The sequence below is a fragment of the Sorghum bicolor genome, chromosome 2, assembly GCF_000003195.3.
Source record: "Sorghum bicolor cultivar BTx623 chromosome 2, Sorghum_bicolor_NCBIv3, whole genome shotgun sequence".
Lineage (NCBI taxonomy): Eukaryota > Viridiplantae > Streptophyta > Magnoliopsida > Poales > Poaceae > Sorghum > Sorghum bicolor.
In genome coordinates this window covers 55,705,538-55,722,195 of record NC_012871.2, presented here as the reverse complement: position 1 = coordinate 55,722,195, position 16,658 = coordinate 55,705,538, and the positions used below count along the sequence as shown (strand labels likewise).

General features: G+C 46.3%; 2 protein-coding genes across 2 annotated transcripts; one reads left to right on the top strand and one right to left on the bottom strand.

Moving 5' to 3' along the window:
• Nucleotides 891-6,917, top strand: LOC8055553. Its single transcript, XM_002462214.2, has 5 exons — nucleotides 891-1,565; nucleotides 3,085-3,948; nucleotides 4,295-4,738; nucleotides 5,175-5,364; nucleotides 5,452-6,917. The coding sequence occupies exons 1-5, from the start codon at nucleotides 1,023-1,025 to the stop codon at nucleotides 6,375-6,377; spliced, it is 2,967 nt and encodes a 988-aa protein (XP_002462259.1). The 5' UTR covers nucleotides 891-1,022; the 3' UTR covers nucleotides 6,378-6,917.
• LOC8054599 (cytochrome P450 71A1) lies at nucleotides 7,538-9,672 on the bottom strand. Its single transcript, XM_002460045.2, has 2 exons — nucleotides 8,511-9,672; nucleotides 7,538-8,425 (listed from the first exon to the last, which is right to left on the bottom strand). The coding sequence occupies exons 1-2, from the start codon at nucleotides 9,402-9,404 to the stop codon at nucleotides 7,760-7,762; spliced, it is 1,560 nt and encodes a 519-aa protein (XP_002460090.1). The 5' UTR covers nucleotides 9,405-9,672; the 3' UTR covers nucleotides 7,538-7,759.

Here is a 16,658-nt window from a genome sequence, read left to right as displayed (position 1 = left end):
TACTTTGTAAAGGTAACAATCCGGCCACCATCAAGCATGGCAATATCTTTGCTTATCTTTTTTTTTTCTATTTTTCTATCTTGTACAACATCTTACACGTTTTTGCCTAGGGTAGAATCTGTTGACATCCGCGGTGTGTGTGACACGTAGGGAAGCAAGTGAGGTTAGGCAAGCACCGAGTTTTACAAGCACGTCATGCCAGTTGGTTTGCATTGTTTAACTTCCTGTGTCAAGTTATGTAGCATGCCAAATGACTTTAGTTGCTTTCTGATGGTAGATCTTGCGAATAAAAAGCTATCCAAAAAAAAAATGGCACTTTCTCCATTCTCATCAATGCTACGTAAAAAAGCTGAAAGAGGGTTTTCTCATTAAAAAAAACATGTTTAAACATATAGACTTGAATTCAATAAATTCACAATCTACTTATATAAATTACTCTTCTTCTTTTACTATATTATAAAACCACTAAACAAGCAAGATATATAACTATACATTGCAATCATGTGTATGGTGTTTGCAAACAACCTATCGAAGCTTCAAATCAAATCAACATAACGAGAGGGTTCCAAATCAACACACCTAAATAATTTTAAATTTCTGCACAAAATTTATACCAATGTGTACTTGTCCATGCTATTTTTAGATCATTATAGAAAGTACTCTATAAAAGAAAAATACAATTCTAACTTTGAACTTTGGACACGTTAGATGGAGAGAGTAGAAAGCTAAGGCCCGGTAAAGAAAAACCCCACCAGTTAAACCTAGCTGCGACTGCGAGAGTACCCCTTGCAATTTACCCCTTGCCATCTCCCTCGCTGGAGTGGGGAGAGGGGTTCTTTCCCTCTTTCTCTCTCCTCATCATCCCCCGCGACGAAAAGCGGCAGCGGCCCCATCTCTCTCTCTCTCTCCTCCTCTCTCCACTAGAGAGCGCGGGACCTAGCTAGCACGAGAGGGAGAGGGAGGGAGGGAGGGGAAGAGAAGCAAGCCGCGAGGTCACCGTCGCCGACGCCGACGCCGCCGCGATGGCTCGCCTGTTCCGCGAGTCCCGCCGCGACTCGTCCCACTCCTCCTCCTCCAACGGCTTCCTCCCGCCGGCGGCCGCTTCCACCCCATCCTCCGCCTCGGCCTCCGCACTGCCCTCGCCGTTCCCGGACCTCGGGGTCGCACTCTCGGCCGCGGACCTCCGGGAGGCCGCCTACGAGGTGCTGGTCGCGGCCTCCCGCACCACGGGCTCGAAACCCCTCACCTACATCCCGCAGTCCTCGTCGGTGGCCGCCACCGCGGGGGCACAGGCGTCGTCCCCGGCCTCCTCCTCGGCCTCCTCGGCGTCCTCCGCCTCGCTCCAGCGCTCCCTCACCTCCGCCGCCGCCAGCAAGATGAAGAAGGCGCTCGGGCTCCGCTCCTCCGCCTCGTCCAAGGGTGTCGGCAGCCCCGGGAGCGGCGGGAAGGCGGCCACCCCGCGGAGGCCCGCCACGGTCGGGGAGCTCATGCGGGTGCAGATGCGCATCTCCGAGCCTGCCGACAGCAGGATCCGCAGGGGGCTCCTCCGCATCGCCGCCAGCCAGGTAGGATCTCGCGGTTTGGCTGCTGAGATTTCCGCTGGAATGCAGCTTGGGTTGGGTTTCTTCTGCTCTTTGACTGATCCTCGTTCCAATGCTGGTGTTGGTGGACTGTGGTAGTAGATCTGGAGTCGGTCAAGCGTGCCATGGTCTTCTCGGAGTTTGTTGAAGAGTCGGTCGAAAATTCAAATTTATCTAAAAATACACCTATTTTCCTATTTTTATTTAAAATTATAGTATATACTATGTCTTGGATATTTTTAGTTCAGGATTGGTATGCCGTTGCTAAACATGCGGCATTTTTATAGGGACGGGAGTGAAATGACTTCTCTCTCCCCTTTTTTGTCCGATCTTGTAATTTGGGTGTCGGCTGCAGCAGCTGTTTTTAATATTTGTTGCCTTCAGACACCTAATTAAGATATTTTTTCCTTGCTTCATTGAATATAAAATTGCTCTCTACTTTGTAGTCACGGATGACCTTTGTTTGTGAATTCTTACCTTGGTATATAGGGTTTTCGTGATAAAGTGCCAAGATGAATTAGGAATGCACATACTCCCTCCGTTTTAATAATCTGTAAGTCAGTCAGTTTTAGTTTTGTCCCATGTCAAACTCGTCTAAATTTGACCAAGTTTATACAAAACATATTAACATCTACAATATCAAATATGAGCATATATATCAACATATATTTCATGGCCTGTCTAATTAATCTTGCTTGATGTTGTAGATGATTGTGCATATAACTATAAACTCAGTAAAAGCTAGAGAAGTTTGACTTAGGACAAAGCTAAAATGACTTACAATTTGGAATGGAGTAAGTAAATGTTTAGGACAAGACACATAATTCACTCATCTTGATTGAACTCTGGTTTCTTTCCGTCTTTTATCTATTTTCTTTTGCAAGGGTAAAATTGGCAATTCATGTGTTGCTATACATTTGCATTGCACTTGCAGAACCAAAATCACTTTCTACATTGTCCTGATTTTATTATTATTGAGCTTCTTGGTATGAACCATATCCTGAGCTTGCTGGGTTCACATCTTGGGTTTTTCTGTACTATCTGCAATTGCAAATGTATTTCTACTTGTTCTGATACTCCGTATACTCCCTCTCGCATCTTGGTATTTAGTATTAGATGGTCTAGTAGGCCTTTACTAAATTATAATATTGTTTAGAGCGTAACTAGTTACCCAATTTGTTTTCATGATTGAAAGGATGGTCAGCAAAGTTTGTATGGGCATGCCATAGTTATCACTAGATGTTTAGTGGTTTAGAATGTCAATTGTGAAATGGTCTCCAAAAATTCTCTTGCGTCATTGTTTGCTTGGTTCATTGTAACTCATGAGTGAACGTGAATGTGGACAATTTGTAAAAGATGCAGTGATGCAGCTTCCATGAAATTTAGATAAAAACTGTAATTATAGTGTGTTTCTGTTGAAGTATCATCACCAATTTGGTGGATTTATGGGGTTGTGCATGTATTGAAGTTTTTTTTTAATACGTTCTTACATTTTTCATGACAGCTTGGCAGACGTGCAGAATCTATGGTGTTGCCCTTGGAATTCTTGCAGCAATTCAAGGCATCAGATTTCCCTGATCCTCAAGAGTATGAGGCATGGCGGAGTAGGAATCTGAAGCTTCTTGAGGCTGGTCTACTTGTTCATCCACTCGTTCCATTGAACAAATCAGACAGTTCTGTGCAACGGTTGCGGCAAATTATACGGGGTGCATATGACAGGCCACTTGAAACTGGGAAAAACTCCGAGTCAATGCAGGGCCTACGTACTTCTGTCATGTCCCTTGCTGGAAGGTCTCATGATGGAACTTCTGATGGATGCCACTGGGCAGATGGCTTCCCCTTGAATCTCCATCTGTACCAAATGTTAGTAGAAGCTTGCTTTGATAATGACGAGGGAACTGTGGTCGATGAGATCGATGAGGTGATGGAGCTCTTGAAGAAGACCTGGGTTATTCTTGGAATCAACGAGTTGCTCCACAATCTTTGCTTTACTTGGGCATTGTTCAATCATTTTGTTATGTCTGGTCAAGTAGATATTGAGCTGCTTTCTGTGGCAGAGAACCAGTTAGCTGAAGTAGCTAAGGATGCCAAGACCACAAAAGATCCAAATTACTGTAAAGTATTGAGTTCAACATTAAGCTCAATAATGGGCTGGACAGAGAAAAGACTTTTGGCATATCATGAAACCTTCAATACAAGTAATATTGAGTCTATGCAAGGCATTGTCTCCATTGGAGTGTCAGCTGCAAGGGTTCTTGTTGAAGATATATCCCATGAATACCGCCGTAGAAGAAAAGAAGATACTGATGTAGCTCGAAGCAGGGTAGAGACATACATAAGGTCTTCACTACGCACAGCTTTTGCTCAAGTAAGTCTTGTTAGTCGTAAATAGCATCCTCAAGCTTTGGTTTAACATATATATGAATAAAAATGCTGTCTCTGTACCTCAAAATACCTATGTGCATTTTGTTTTTGTTTTTGTTTTTGTTTTGCCACATCAATTTATTGCTCAGAACCCATGTCATGTTTGGTAAAGGAATGGCTAGAAAGTTTTAACCTGGAAAGTACAGAAAATAATTTTTGTCGATCTCAAGTTATATTTGTACTTAACCGTTCTCTTTTATGCATAGTTTGAGATGCTAAGTTTTATAAAATTGATATTTTGGTATAGTACACCAGCTCTTCTGTTATTGATGTTACTTTGACCTGTGTAGAGAATGGAAGAAGCAGATTCAAAACGATCATCAAGAAACCCTACTCCAGTTCTTTCTATCCTTGCAAAGGACATTGGTGATCTAGCTATGAAGGAGAAAAATTTGTACAGTCCAATACTGAAGACATGGCATCCCCTTGCTTCAGGTGTTGCTGTTGCAACCCTTCATTCTTGTTATGGAAATGAGCTGAAGCAGTTTGTAGCAGGGCTTACAGAGCTCACCCCTGATACAGTTCAAGTACTTAAATCAGCAGACAAATTAGAGAAGGACCTTGTTAATATTGCTGTAGAAGATTCTGTGGATAGTGATGATGGAGGCAAGTCACTAATCAGAGAGATGCCGCCATATGAAGCTGAAAATGCAATTGCTAATCTGGTGAAAGTGTGGATAAAAGAAAGAGTAGACAGACTCAAGGGATGGGTTGACCGGAATTTGAAGCAAGAGGTGCTCATTTTCCCCTTTTCACCATCAGACCTTAATTTCTCGATATAAATAGAGTCATAATTCAGTAACCAATGTTGTGTGCTGTTGTAGTTTAATTTTTTAATCCATTTTCTGTATATATCTGATATATCTTAAACGTGCTGTAGTAGCAATGTATTATATACTTACTAAAGTGGACCGTTTTTTCATCTACAGTATCCATAATCATTGATGAGCTCACATCTTTGATGCATAATGTGTTTGCCTATTTTGTCCATGCTACTTTTCCATGTCCATCATCCATTTGCCACTCATCAATGATTATTACAAACCTCTGAAGTGAGCCCCTGTGCATTCTGTATATGATCCGGAGTTCTGTTATGCCTAGCTTGAAACTTGTTTCTATGGGCTTTGCATGATTTCTGAGCCACTAAACCTGGTAAAATCTTTTATGCAGACCTGGAATCCAGGTGCCAACAGGGAGAATTTTGCTCCCTCTTCAGTGGAGATGCTTCGGGTTATTGGTGAAACGTTGGATGCATTTTTCCAGTTGCCTATACCAATGCATCCAGTTCTTCTTCCTGATCTTACAGCTGGGCTCGACAGAAGCCTACAGCTTTATGTTGCTAAAGTAAAATCTGGCTGTGGTAAGTACTAGATAAAGGTTAAGTATTTTTTTGTGAATGATAATTCCTTTGATGAAACCTCATTTCTGCTTTTGTATCACTGAACAGGAACACGGAGTTCTTTTATGCCCCAACTACCTCCACTAACGCGATGTGAGGTTGGCTCCAAGTTATTATTCAAGAAAAAGGAGAAACCACAGAATCTGCAGGTTCGTGTATCACAAAATGGAGCAGCCAATGGAAATGATCCCTTGGGCCTTCCTCAACTCTGTGTGCGCCTGAATACGCTTCAGTACATCCGCGGCGAGCTTGAAAACCTAGAGAAGAAAATAAAAACGAGCTTGCGAAATGTTGAGTCAGCTCAAGCAGATATCACTGATGGACTGGACATCAAGTTTGAGCTTTGTCAGGCAGCCTGTCAAGAAGGCATTCAGCAGATTTGTGAGACGACTGCATATAAGGTGACGTTCTATGACTTGGGCCATGTTCTCTGGGACACCCTTTATGTTGGTGATACTGCATCAAACAGGGTGGAGGTACTGTTGAGGGAACTTGACCCTGTCCTTGAGACGATATCTGGTATGGTGCACAACAAAGTGCGGAACCGTGCTATTACTGCACTGATGAAAGCAACTTTTGATGGTTTCTTGCTGGTGCTTCTTGCTGGTGGGCCTTTGCGTGCTTTCACCCGTCAAGACAGTCAGATAATAGAAGATGACTTCAGGGCCCTTAGAGATCTGTATTTAGCAGATGGGGATGGTTTGCCAGAGGAATTAGTTGACAAGGCATCCTCCCAGGTCAAGAATGTCCTGCCCCTCTTTCGAGCAGACTCTGAAAGCCTCATTGAGCGATTCAAACGCATGGTGGTTGAATCGAATCGGTCTGTGTCCAAGAACAAGTTACCATTGCCTCCAACAACGGGGCACTGGAGTCCAAATGAGCCTAACACGGTCCTGCGAGTTCTGTGTTACCGGAGTGATGAGACAGCTACAAAGTTCCTCAAGAAAACTTACAGCCTACCGAAGAAGATTTGACTTGTGGGATAGATCACAAACCATATGTACATTTTCCTGTCACTATAAAAGGGTTTCTCTATGCCTGTCACACACTGGCTGAGGACCGAGGAAATACCCACTGTAAAGTTTCCACAGCAAAGACGCTCGTCAAGTGATTGTCAACAAGAAGGTTTATTCTGTGGTGCTGGAGAGATGTGTCTGGGTGTTTTCTGCGGTTCTGTGTCATGGATAGCTTTTGGGGTGGAGGGTGGATTACTTACAGCTCGATTTGTTCATTATATTATATGTTTGCCTAATCCAGTTCTTTTGCTGACCTTGTGCTCGTGTAATTTGATTCATTCTAGTTTGCAACAGCTATACCCAGCGTGTGAATAAGTTGTGTACTCGCGTAACACTGTCTGGTGCTTTTGATGTGACAATATGAGGGGCATCTGTATATTTTTACTGCATCGTGCACTCTCCAGTACTTTTACAGCTTTCTCCACCATATCCTTGTCGGATCTGTTCTTCACAGTTCAATCGATCGTTCAAAGGATGCTGCATGCCAGTGTCATGTAATCTTGTAACTAGTGTTGTTTGGTTATGCAACTATTTCATGTCATTGTTTTCGCAGTGGAACTAGCTGTGTTTCGATTTGAAATCCTTCTGTATTCTTTCTAAACTCCAGCAGAGTAGATAATAAATTCTAAGCCAAGAATTGTAGACCTTTTTTTAGGCTTTGTTTACTTCCACCCTAAAATCTAAAATTTTTCAAGATTTCTCATCACATCGAATCTTTAGACACATACGTGTTGTATTAAATATAGATAAAAATAAAAATTAATTGCACAATTTGGTTGAAATTTATAAAACGAATCTTTTGAGTTTAGTTAATTTATGATTGGACAATAACTATCACAAACAAACGAAAGTGCTACAGTGTCGTGAAATTTTTTCCTTCACCAACTAAACACGACCTTAATTGTTTCGTAGACTTAAGTTTAGGGATTATAAGCAAATCTTGTGCAAGTCCAAAAATCTATCTAAATTTCAACATCTATCTCTCTTATATTTATTTAGAGTCATTCCACTGTTAGAGAATTAAAAAAAAATGAAGAGTGGCTTAGAAAGTATCTCAATTTTGGTTTGTTTTCCAAATTGTATGATAATAAAGAACCATGTAGTGGGGCTTTTGGGGATGCTCAGAAATTGATTTATTTTAGGAACAAAGGTATGTCACATGTATTGCATAGAGTTTCTTCATGCATTGCTCTTGATAACATGGTTTCCACCTGGATTGTCTTTGCATAGTAAAAGGCTAATCCAAAACTTTCATCCTCAGTTGGTAGCTCGTTCGTACACAGTATCATGGAGCCATATCGTCGATTATTATTCCTAACGCAAACTGCAGTCGTGCATGCCTAAGCAAGCGGCCTCAACTTGGGGACGAGGACAAGGGGCACCCGCGGCGGCGTCGAGAGCCCCGGCGCCTCGACCATGTCCAGGTCCGCGGGGCGCATGCCGCTGGGGAGCTCCCAGTCGAAGTGGCGCAGGAGGCTGGCGAGCGCCAGCTCCAGTGCTGCCAGCGCGAAGCTGATGCCGGGGCAGATCCTCCGCCCCGCGCCGAACGGGAGGAGCTGGTAGTCCGTCCCTCTCAAGTCCACCGCCTTGGCCTCGCCGCCGGCCACCTGCAGGAACCGCTCCGGCCGGAACTCCTCCGGCGCGTCCCACGCCGCGGGGTCCCTCCCGATCGCCCACACGTTCACCAGCAGCACGGTCTTCGCCGGGATCTCGTACCTGCCGCCCTGCACGCCCGCCGCGGCCATGGACTCGCGCGGGAGGAGGAGCGGCGCCGTTGGGTGGAGCCGGAACACCTCTTTCACCACCGCTCTCAGGTACCCCATCCTGTTCAGCTCCGCGTCTCCGATGGCCACCGTTATTAGGTGCTCGGCGTTGCCGTTGCCGATGCCGGCCACGCGCGCGATCTCGTCCTGCAGCTTGGCCATAACCCGCGGGTTTCGGATGAGCTCCGCCATGGCCCATTCCAGCGTCACCGCCGTTGTGTCCGTCGCCGCGGCTATCAAGTCCTGCGGAGATCAACCCAAGAAATGGATCATCGTCGATCGATCAGGCAAGATTTTCGAGAATTCGAGAGAAACGGATCATCATCACCTTGGCGATGGCTTTGATGCCGTCGTCGTCGGTGAGCTCCAACCCCTCGAGGCCTCCTTCTTCCCTCAGCTGCAGCAGGACGTCCAAGAAGTCACCACCCTGCCCCAGCCCCTGCCTCGTCTTCTCCTTGTGTTCGGCCATGATCTCCGACAGAAACTTGTCCCAGGCCTCGTTCATGTCGTCGATCTTCTTCTCGAGCCCCGTCGCGCACCTGAACACCCTTGCCGCCGCGTCCGGCAGCAAGTCGTCCGCCTGGAACCCGGCCACCAGCGTCGCGGTGTGCGCCAGGAGCTGCCTCAGCCTCTCGGCCGTCGTCCCGGCGGTCCCGGCCGCGGCGCGGGTGACCACCGAGTTGGTGTAGCCGTACAGGAGCTCCTTCAGCTGCACGGCCTCTCCGGCCTCGGCGGCTCGCCGGGTCCGCGCCACCAGCGCCGCCGCCTCTGCTTGCCGCACGGGCGCGAACGCATCCACGCGGCGCTGGGAGAGGAGGTGCACCACCGCGACCTTCTTGGCCCGGCGCCAGTGATCCCCGTACGGCGTGAAGGAGATGTAGCGGGAGCCGTACGTCTGCTTGTGAGCCAGCGCGTTGTGCGGGCGGGAGGAGAAGGCGAGGTCGTGGTTCCGGAACAGGTCCGCCGCCGCCGCGGCCGTGGACACGACCAGGGTCCGCCGGCGCCCCAGCTGCAGGAGGAGGAGTCCCCCGTCGCCGCCATAGCGGAGGTGCAGCTGGTGCAGGGACCGGTGCGGGAGGCGGCCGATGAGATGGAGGTGACCGACCAGCGGCAGAGACGAGGGCGACGGCGGGAGCTTGCTCCTGCTCCACCGGTTCTTGACGATGTAGAAGAAACCGAGAAGCAAGGCAGCGCCGGCGACGGCGAGCACGAAAGCAGACATCTTCTCTTCACTCTGCCGGCTACTGAGGCTGAGCCGCTGAGGTAGACAAGATCGGAAGGTCTTCGCTCAACCAGCTCTATCTGTTTATAAATTAGTACTAGTACTTATTATATTAGTGAAGTAGTGATAATCACTGCTAGTCCTAGGTAAAAATATCTGGCAGCTGGCTAGCCGGCTACCAGCTCCATTGTTTAAAGTGCCATTAAAAACCGCTCATAAGTGCCACTGCTCTCAACTTCTTTACCGCAGATGTCATTTCGTCCATGTGCCGTGTGAATTCGCCGTTTGGGCGCTCTTATAGGCGTGGTCTCACCCACATACATAGACCGTATTGCCCATGGCCTCCAGCGTAGTGGTGGAGACCGTCTTGGCACCCTCCTCGACATTATCCGTGACGACCAGCCTCCCGCCTCGGTGCCCGCCACTGGGGCCGGCGCTGGTGACCCCCTCGTTCGCCGCGCTGTGTCGCTGCCACCCCCGACAATGGCCGCACCCTTCCTGCTGGCGCCAATGCCCGTCGTAGCCTTCGAGGCCGCCCCTGTCCCGCCTCCGCCTCCACCCGCGGCGGCGGCGAATGAGGAACAGGAGCAGAAGATGTATAGTCATTTCTAAAAGTTATTTCATCGGCTAACCGAAACAAACGCGGAATTAAAACTATAGGTCTAGCCAAGACTTACACCCCTCTATCTAAGTTCTCTAGCACCTTGTAAAAGATCCTAAACAAACAAACAAGATGTCACCTTAGCAAGAGCTCACCTAACCAATTCTAGAAGCAATGTCACACAAACCTATGACACTAGTACTTTACAAACCGGAAAAACTCCTATACAACTAGTAACCAAAAGCACAAAGATCCTAAGCTCATTAGCAATGCTCAATAACAAGGCAACCAATGCCAAATTAGAGAGCACAAATTATTTAGCTACACAAATTAAGCAATGTGACTAACAAGGTTACACAAACCAAATTAGTCACGGCTCACGCAAGGGGAACTACTTCTAGCTACACAAGCAAGAAGGTAATTAGCAAGCTACACAAGCTAACTAATTACAAGAGCAACTACACAAGCACAAGTATATGAATGTAAGATCAAGCTGGTGTTAGAGACTTGCAAACCAATGGGAAGAACAATGTTGACACGATGATTTTCTCCCGAGGTTCACTTGGTTGCCACCAAGCTACGTCCCCGTTGAGACAAGCTCCAAGGTTATCACCGATCCTCTTGCTTGTGGTGACCCGCAAGTCATACACTCCCACATAGAGTGCTTACCACAAGCTCTAGCACTTGACCTGGTCGAACCACTTGTCGGCCTTCGTGTCTCGCTCTACTAAAGTTACTCTTCACGATCCTCGCGGGGTGAGCACCGTACCTCTCATAATCTCTTCTCCGGAGCACCACACAATCTCTTTGCATGCTTCAACGGAGCCACAAGCTACCAAACCGTCTAGGAGGTGGCAACCTCCAAGAGTAACAAGCACCACCGGCTTGCAACACGAACACCTAGTGCCACTCAATGCAATCTCTCAATGAAACACACTAGAAACGCTCACTCATACAATCGAATGATCACTATCAAGCATATGTGAGTTAGAGTCTTCACTAGCACTCCCCAAGCATGGACACTAAGTCCCAAGAGTGCTCAACATCAGCCAAGGCTGGCCACCACTTCTATTTATAGCCCCAAGGGCTGAAATAGCCATTTCACTGGGCAAAATTTGTGGGCACCGGACACGATGCAGGGAGCCACAGGACGCTCGAACCCAGCGTCCGGTGCTTAGACGACAGCCACATGTCATTAGCCGTTTGAACTCGACTGTTGCCGCCAATGGCTAACTCACACTCGCGCCTGAACACCGGACCCGTACGCAGAGAGGGTGTGTTTCGCGTGGGGTCACCGGACGCGCACCACCGGACGCTCCCTGATGTCTGATGCTTCAGCAGGGAGAAAACACTCGCTTGCACACTTGTTGACGTCAGCGACACCGGACGCGCGAACAGTGTCCTGCCTGCGTCCGATGCTCAGTCTACGCCAGTAACTGACAGTACACCCGATGCTCTGGTCTAGCATTCGATGCTACCAACACCAGTATCCGGTGAGTGTTTCTCAGTGAGTAACACTTCCGCGACTTCTCCAAACATTCTAGTGATGCAATGGAAAATATGTGTTTTATTTTCTCAAAAGCACTGAATCTCGCCAGGCAAGCTCAGTGGGAGGGAAAGAGGAATCCAAACCCCTCTCTACCCTTCAAACTCAACCTCCTTCTTAAAGTGTACCAACACCACCATGTGTGTACCAACATGTACAAGTGTGTTAGTATTTTCACATACATTTTTTTCGAAAGAGTTAGCCTCTCAACTTGTTATGCCACTCGATCCTAACACGTATGCAAAGTTAGATCGCTCAAGTGACACTAGATGACTGATGTGCAAACAAGTTTGCCCCTCTTGATAGCACGGCCATCTATCCTAAATCCGATCATAAAACTTCTCTACACACCTGTGACCGGTGAAATGAAAATGCCCTAGGTTATACCTATGCCTTGCGCATTCTATTCCATCTCCTCCGATGCTGATGCAACACATGCACCAACCAATCACCAAATGCTATGATCCACTTTATATCATCACGTGACCGTATTGGTTCATCAATCTTGACCTTACTTGCTCTTCACTGTTGCCATGGTCTATCGACACCAAGTCTTGCTCAAGCTTCACCGTCACATGTGGTCCCTCACTTCAAAGTCTCCGACTTGCCCTTCACTCTTGCAACCGATCCATCGAGCCAAGCCTCATCTTGATCTTCTCCACCTTGGTCACCTGACTCCATGTCAAGTCTCATATGCAATGAGCTCCTCTATCATCATATAATCACCTGTGGACTAATCTCCTGTGTATCTTATACAAACACTATTAGTCCACCTAAGTTGTCACTCAATTACCAAAACCAAACAAGGACCTTTTAGTCTCCCTGATGGCGCTCCTAGAGCAGATGGACCAGCAGTGGAGCGCAGTCCCAGGCGGCGCGGCTCAGCCCGTGCCCGAATAAGAATATTCCCGACCGCACGCCGACATCTCCCTAGCGGCGTACCTCTACGCGACCTCCCAGGCGTCGTTCTCGGGCGGCATCATGGTGTTCTCGCTCTCCCGCGAGGCGTGGAGCAAGGAGCCAACTGGATCGGTTACGTCTCCGTGTCCACGGACGCCGCTGCGGCCGCCACGGGCCAGCGCATCATCTACGTGGCGTGGCGTGGCGTGACACCATCCGAACGCTAGAGTGGGTCGACATGCTCAAGCCAGAGCTCGTCTCCCCCGACGCCATCCTGTCGGAGGGGGACTCAGCCCGGGGTCAGGCTCGCGTGATGGAGGGGTGGTACCTCATCTACATCTCCAGCGATGAGCGGTCGCCCTTCTCCAAGTACAGCGCGCGGCAACAGCTGCTCGCCACGGTGCGCGAGCTGGTGGCCTAGTACAAGGACGAGATCCTCAGCATCATGTGCACGGGCCACAGCCTCGGCGCGTCGCTGGCCACGCTCTGCGCGTTCGACATCGCGGTGAACGGCGTGTCCAGGGTGGGCGGCGTCGACATCGCCGTCACGGCCATCGTGTTTAGGAGCCCGTAGATCGGGAACCCGGAGTTCAAGAAGAGGTTCGAGGAGCTGCCGAATCTGCGGGCGCTGCATGTCCGGAACATGCCCGACCTGATCCTGCTATACCCGAGCGGCCTCTTGGGCTACACCAACGCCGGCGACGTCCTGGCCAGTTGCTGCTGTGTGCGCATGGCCCGGGCTAAGGGCGCGACCTTCATCCCATGCGGCCACACCTTCTGCCGCGCCTGCGCCCGCGAGCTCCTCGCCGGCCGCGGCCGCTGCCTGCTCTGCAACGCCGCCATCGTCGACATCCTCGACTCTGTTTGGCGCCAAGACGGTCTCCATCACTACGCTAGAGGCTAGGGGCAATACGGTCCACGTATGTGGCCGGGACCACATGTAAGGTCGCCCAAACGGCGGAATTTACACGACACATGGACGGAATGACATCTGCGGTAAGAAGTTGAGAGCAGTGGCACTTATGAGCGGCCAACTTTTGTAATGGCTCTGTGTAATTAGAATCTTTTTTAATGATACTCATATAAAAACCTCTTGTTTATAGGGCTTGTTTTAGAATGCTTTACCAAATTCGCCTATCAACTCCAGAGTAGAGTAGTTCCATAAAAAACTGGGAGCTTTTATCCTTTGTATATGATCTCTTTGGTTAGCTGGAAATAATTTGGCATGACTCCAGGTATCCAGGCTCAACCGCTCAAGTTGTTTGGTTGCTTGTATGCTAGAGCACCTCGTAGCGTGACTCGTAGTCGCTATATGCTAGAGCACCTCGTAGCCTGACTCGCAGTCGCAACAAACATATTTCGGGAGGCGTTTCGTTAAAGTTGTTCAAGTTTAACAAATATTGTAGCATTTTTATTTCATTTAATAATTAGTGTCTAATTATAGACTAATTAGGTTTAAAAGATTTATCTTACAAATTACTCTCTAGTTGTTGTAAATAATTCATATTTAGTATTTTATATATATTTCTAAATATTTGATGTGACAGATGTTAAAATTTTACAAGGCAAACCAAACAGCGCCTAGAATATGGCGAGAGAGCAGCGATGCATGCACAAGAGTAGATTAAGACAACCAAACAACTGCTTCACGCGATCCTGGCTCTACGGATAAGGCAACCAAACAACTGCTCCTGTATGACCACACACTGACTAGAGAGGGTCTAGCAAGCTAGGTGCGACTGAGAAAAAACCAAACAGACATCTCCAATAGACTAGATAAAATAGAAAAAACCAAACAGACGTTTTCAAAAGACTAGATAAAATTATATTCTAAACTACATGATTAGTCATTGTGTAAAATAAAAAACTTACTCAAAACGTAGAGTTCTACAACAATCTTTATATAGGATAGCAAGTGAGAACGGCGTGCTATCTATGGCAAACAAAAATTTAACGATAACAAACTTGCTATTTTAGCAAACCAGATAACACAGCTGTCGGACTTTAATTTTTGCTTTAAAAATCTAAAAATAGCCTAGATAATATAAATACCATATTTGTTGGAGCTGCTCTTAGGTGCTTCACAAATTCAACCTTTTTCCTGGAATATAGCTGGTGTAACTATATATTTCTGTTTGGCTAGTGAAGTTAGGAACGAAGAGGAAAAAAAAAACAGAATTAAACAGTTCAAAATAGACACATCAGACTAGTGATAATAATCTCTGCTAGTTGCTAGGTTAAAAAATCTGCTAGGCCATCCTTAGAGGCATCATGTGCCTTGGGACGACCTCGCAAGATCATTCAACTACTCCTTTCGCGGCATTTTCTTATAAGAAAAAGAATTCCGTATCAGTACTCTCTTTGGAAATCTCTTTGCCCTGAAATATAAGGTATTTTAAAAAGTTTAGATAAATTATTGGATAATGCAAATGACCAGTGTAACCCTCGTTTGGCTGATAAGCCATGACAGAAGTACTTGGCTGATTTGTTGTGAGCGAAAAACACTGCTGACAGATTAGGCTGGTAAACTCAAGCGAACATGCTTTATTTTGAGACTGATTGTAGACACTAATGACATGTACTGAGAAAGTTATTTCACCTAAACAATCTTATAATTTTGGACAAATTTTAAATGATTCAATCCTTATATATCAGAGGGGTAGTAGAATTTGATAATCAAATACCGAGTACTACAAATCACTGTCTTACTCTTATACTAATAAAAAGACTTAACTTAATCTATTGATATAAGATAACATACGGTAAGCATGCATATATTGAATAATCAAATTTTGATCCTAATAGGTACTCAATGTTCGCCAATCCAAATATTCCAAACAGATAAGTAGATAACCAAGCTGAAAAAATGTACTCTATCAGCCCAGCAAAATATAAGGTTTTGAGTTATATTAAGTTTGATTGAGTCTATAAGTTTATAGAGAACAACATTAATATCTAATTATTCAAAGAAGTGAATTACAAAAAATATATTTCATAATGTAATGGTGTTAAATTTTCATCATAAATATTGGGTGTTTTTTTATAAATAGGTCAAATTTAATATAAATTAAATTTAGAGTAACTTAAAATCTACTATATTTTAGGGTAAAGTGGTTCCAAACATGTTATAATAATGGGACAATACGTTTAATTTATTTTTTCAACTAATAAATACGCTTTTGCATTATAACATGATATATAATTTATTGTACAGTCACTTGGATGACTTTGTACAGTCACTTTGGTAATTTATTGTACGCCTTTGCATCTCTCGTGTTTCTTTCTCTATCCTCCTTACACCTACACATATTGAAGCTAAAAGTATGCCACCACTCACCAAAGTGGTTTAAAGTTTTCTATTATTTTACACAACTAGTTGACAATGTGATCTGAAAGCCATCGCTACAATGACAAAAGGATAGAAAAGACGGAGCAATAGAAACCGTACCAAAGAGCAATCCATAATCATCGCTAAGTGGTGATCTAGTGGATGTGGGGTATAAACCCTATACCTTACGGCTAAATTTGGGCTGGGAGAATTGGGCCATCACGAGACAGTTCGAGGCTTGATCTAACTACTCAGAGTTTCGCGCAAAGAAACAAGACATGGAGATCAAGCAGGATTTTAGTCGGTTAGAATAGAAATTGATATCGCATTATCTATAGCAATTGTAACCGACTAGAATTAGTTTCAAGATCTGTAACACTGTCCTCTAGACTATATAAAGAGAGGCAAGGGACCCCCGTTAGACAATTCGATTCAACACACAGCAATACAATCAGACGCAGGACGTAGGTATTATGCCCACACGGCGGCAGAACCTGGATAAAACTCTTGTTTGTGTCTTGCGTCACCATCAAGTTCGTAGCTTGCGCACTACTACCGACTAGCTTTCGTCGACAGTGGTATGCCAGGTAGGGGGTGTGCGTACAGTTCTCCAGACGAACAAGATGGTCATCGTCCCTACTTCCGCTGCCGTGGCTGAAAGCCTCACGTTCACCATCGGCCAGATCACCTGGACGACTCACGCCGGCGGCCTCACGACCACCTTGGAAGAGGATCAGATCCGATCTGAAACGGCGGAAGCAGTGTTCCCGATCATGCCGACCACGACCACTACAACCCCGACAACACGACCTCTGCTTCCTCCCTACAAAGGGAAACGAGTCGACAATTTCGACCTGCTTGAAGCCATCGATCGTGCCA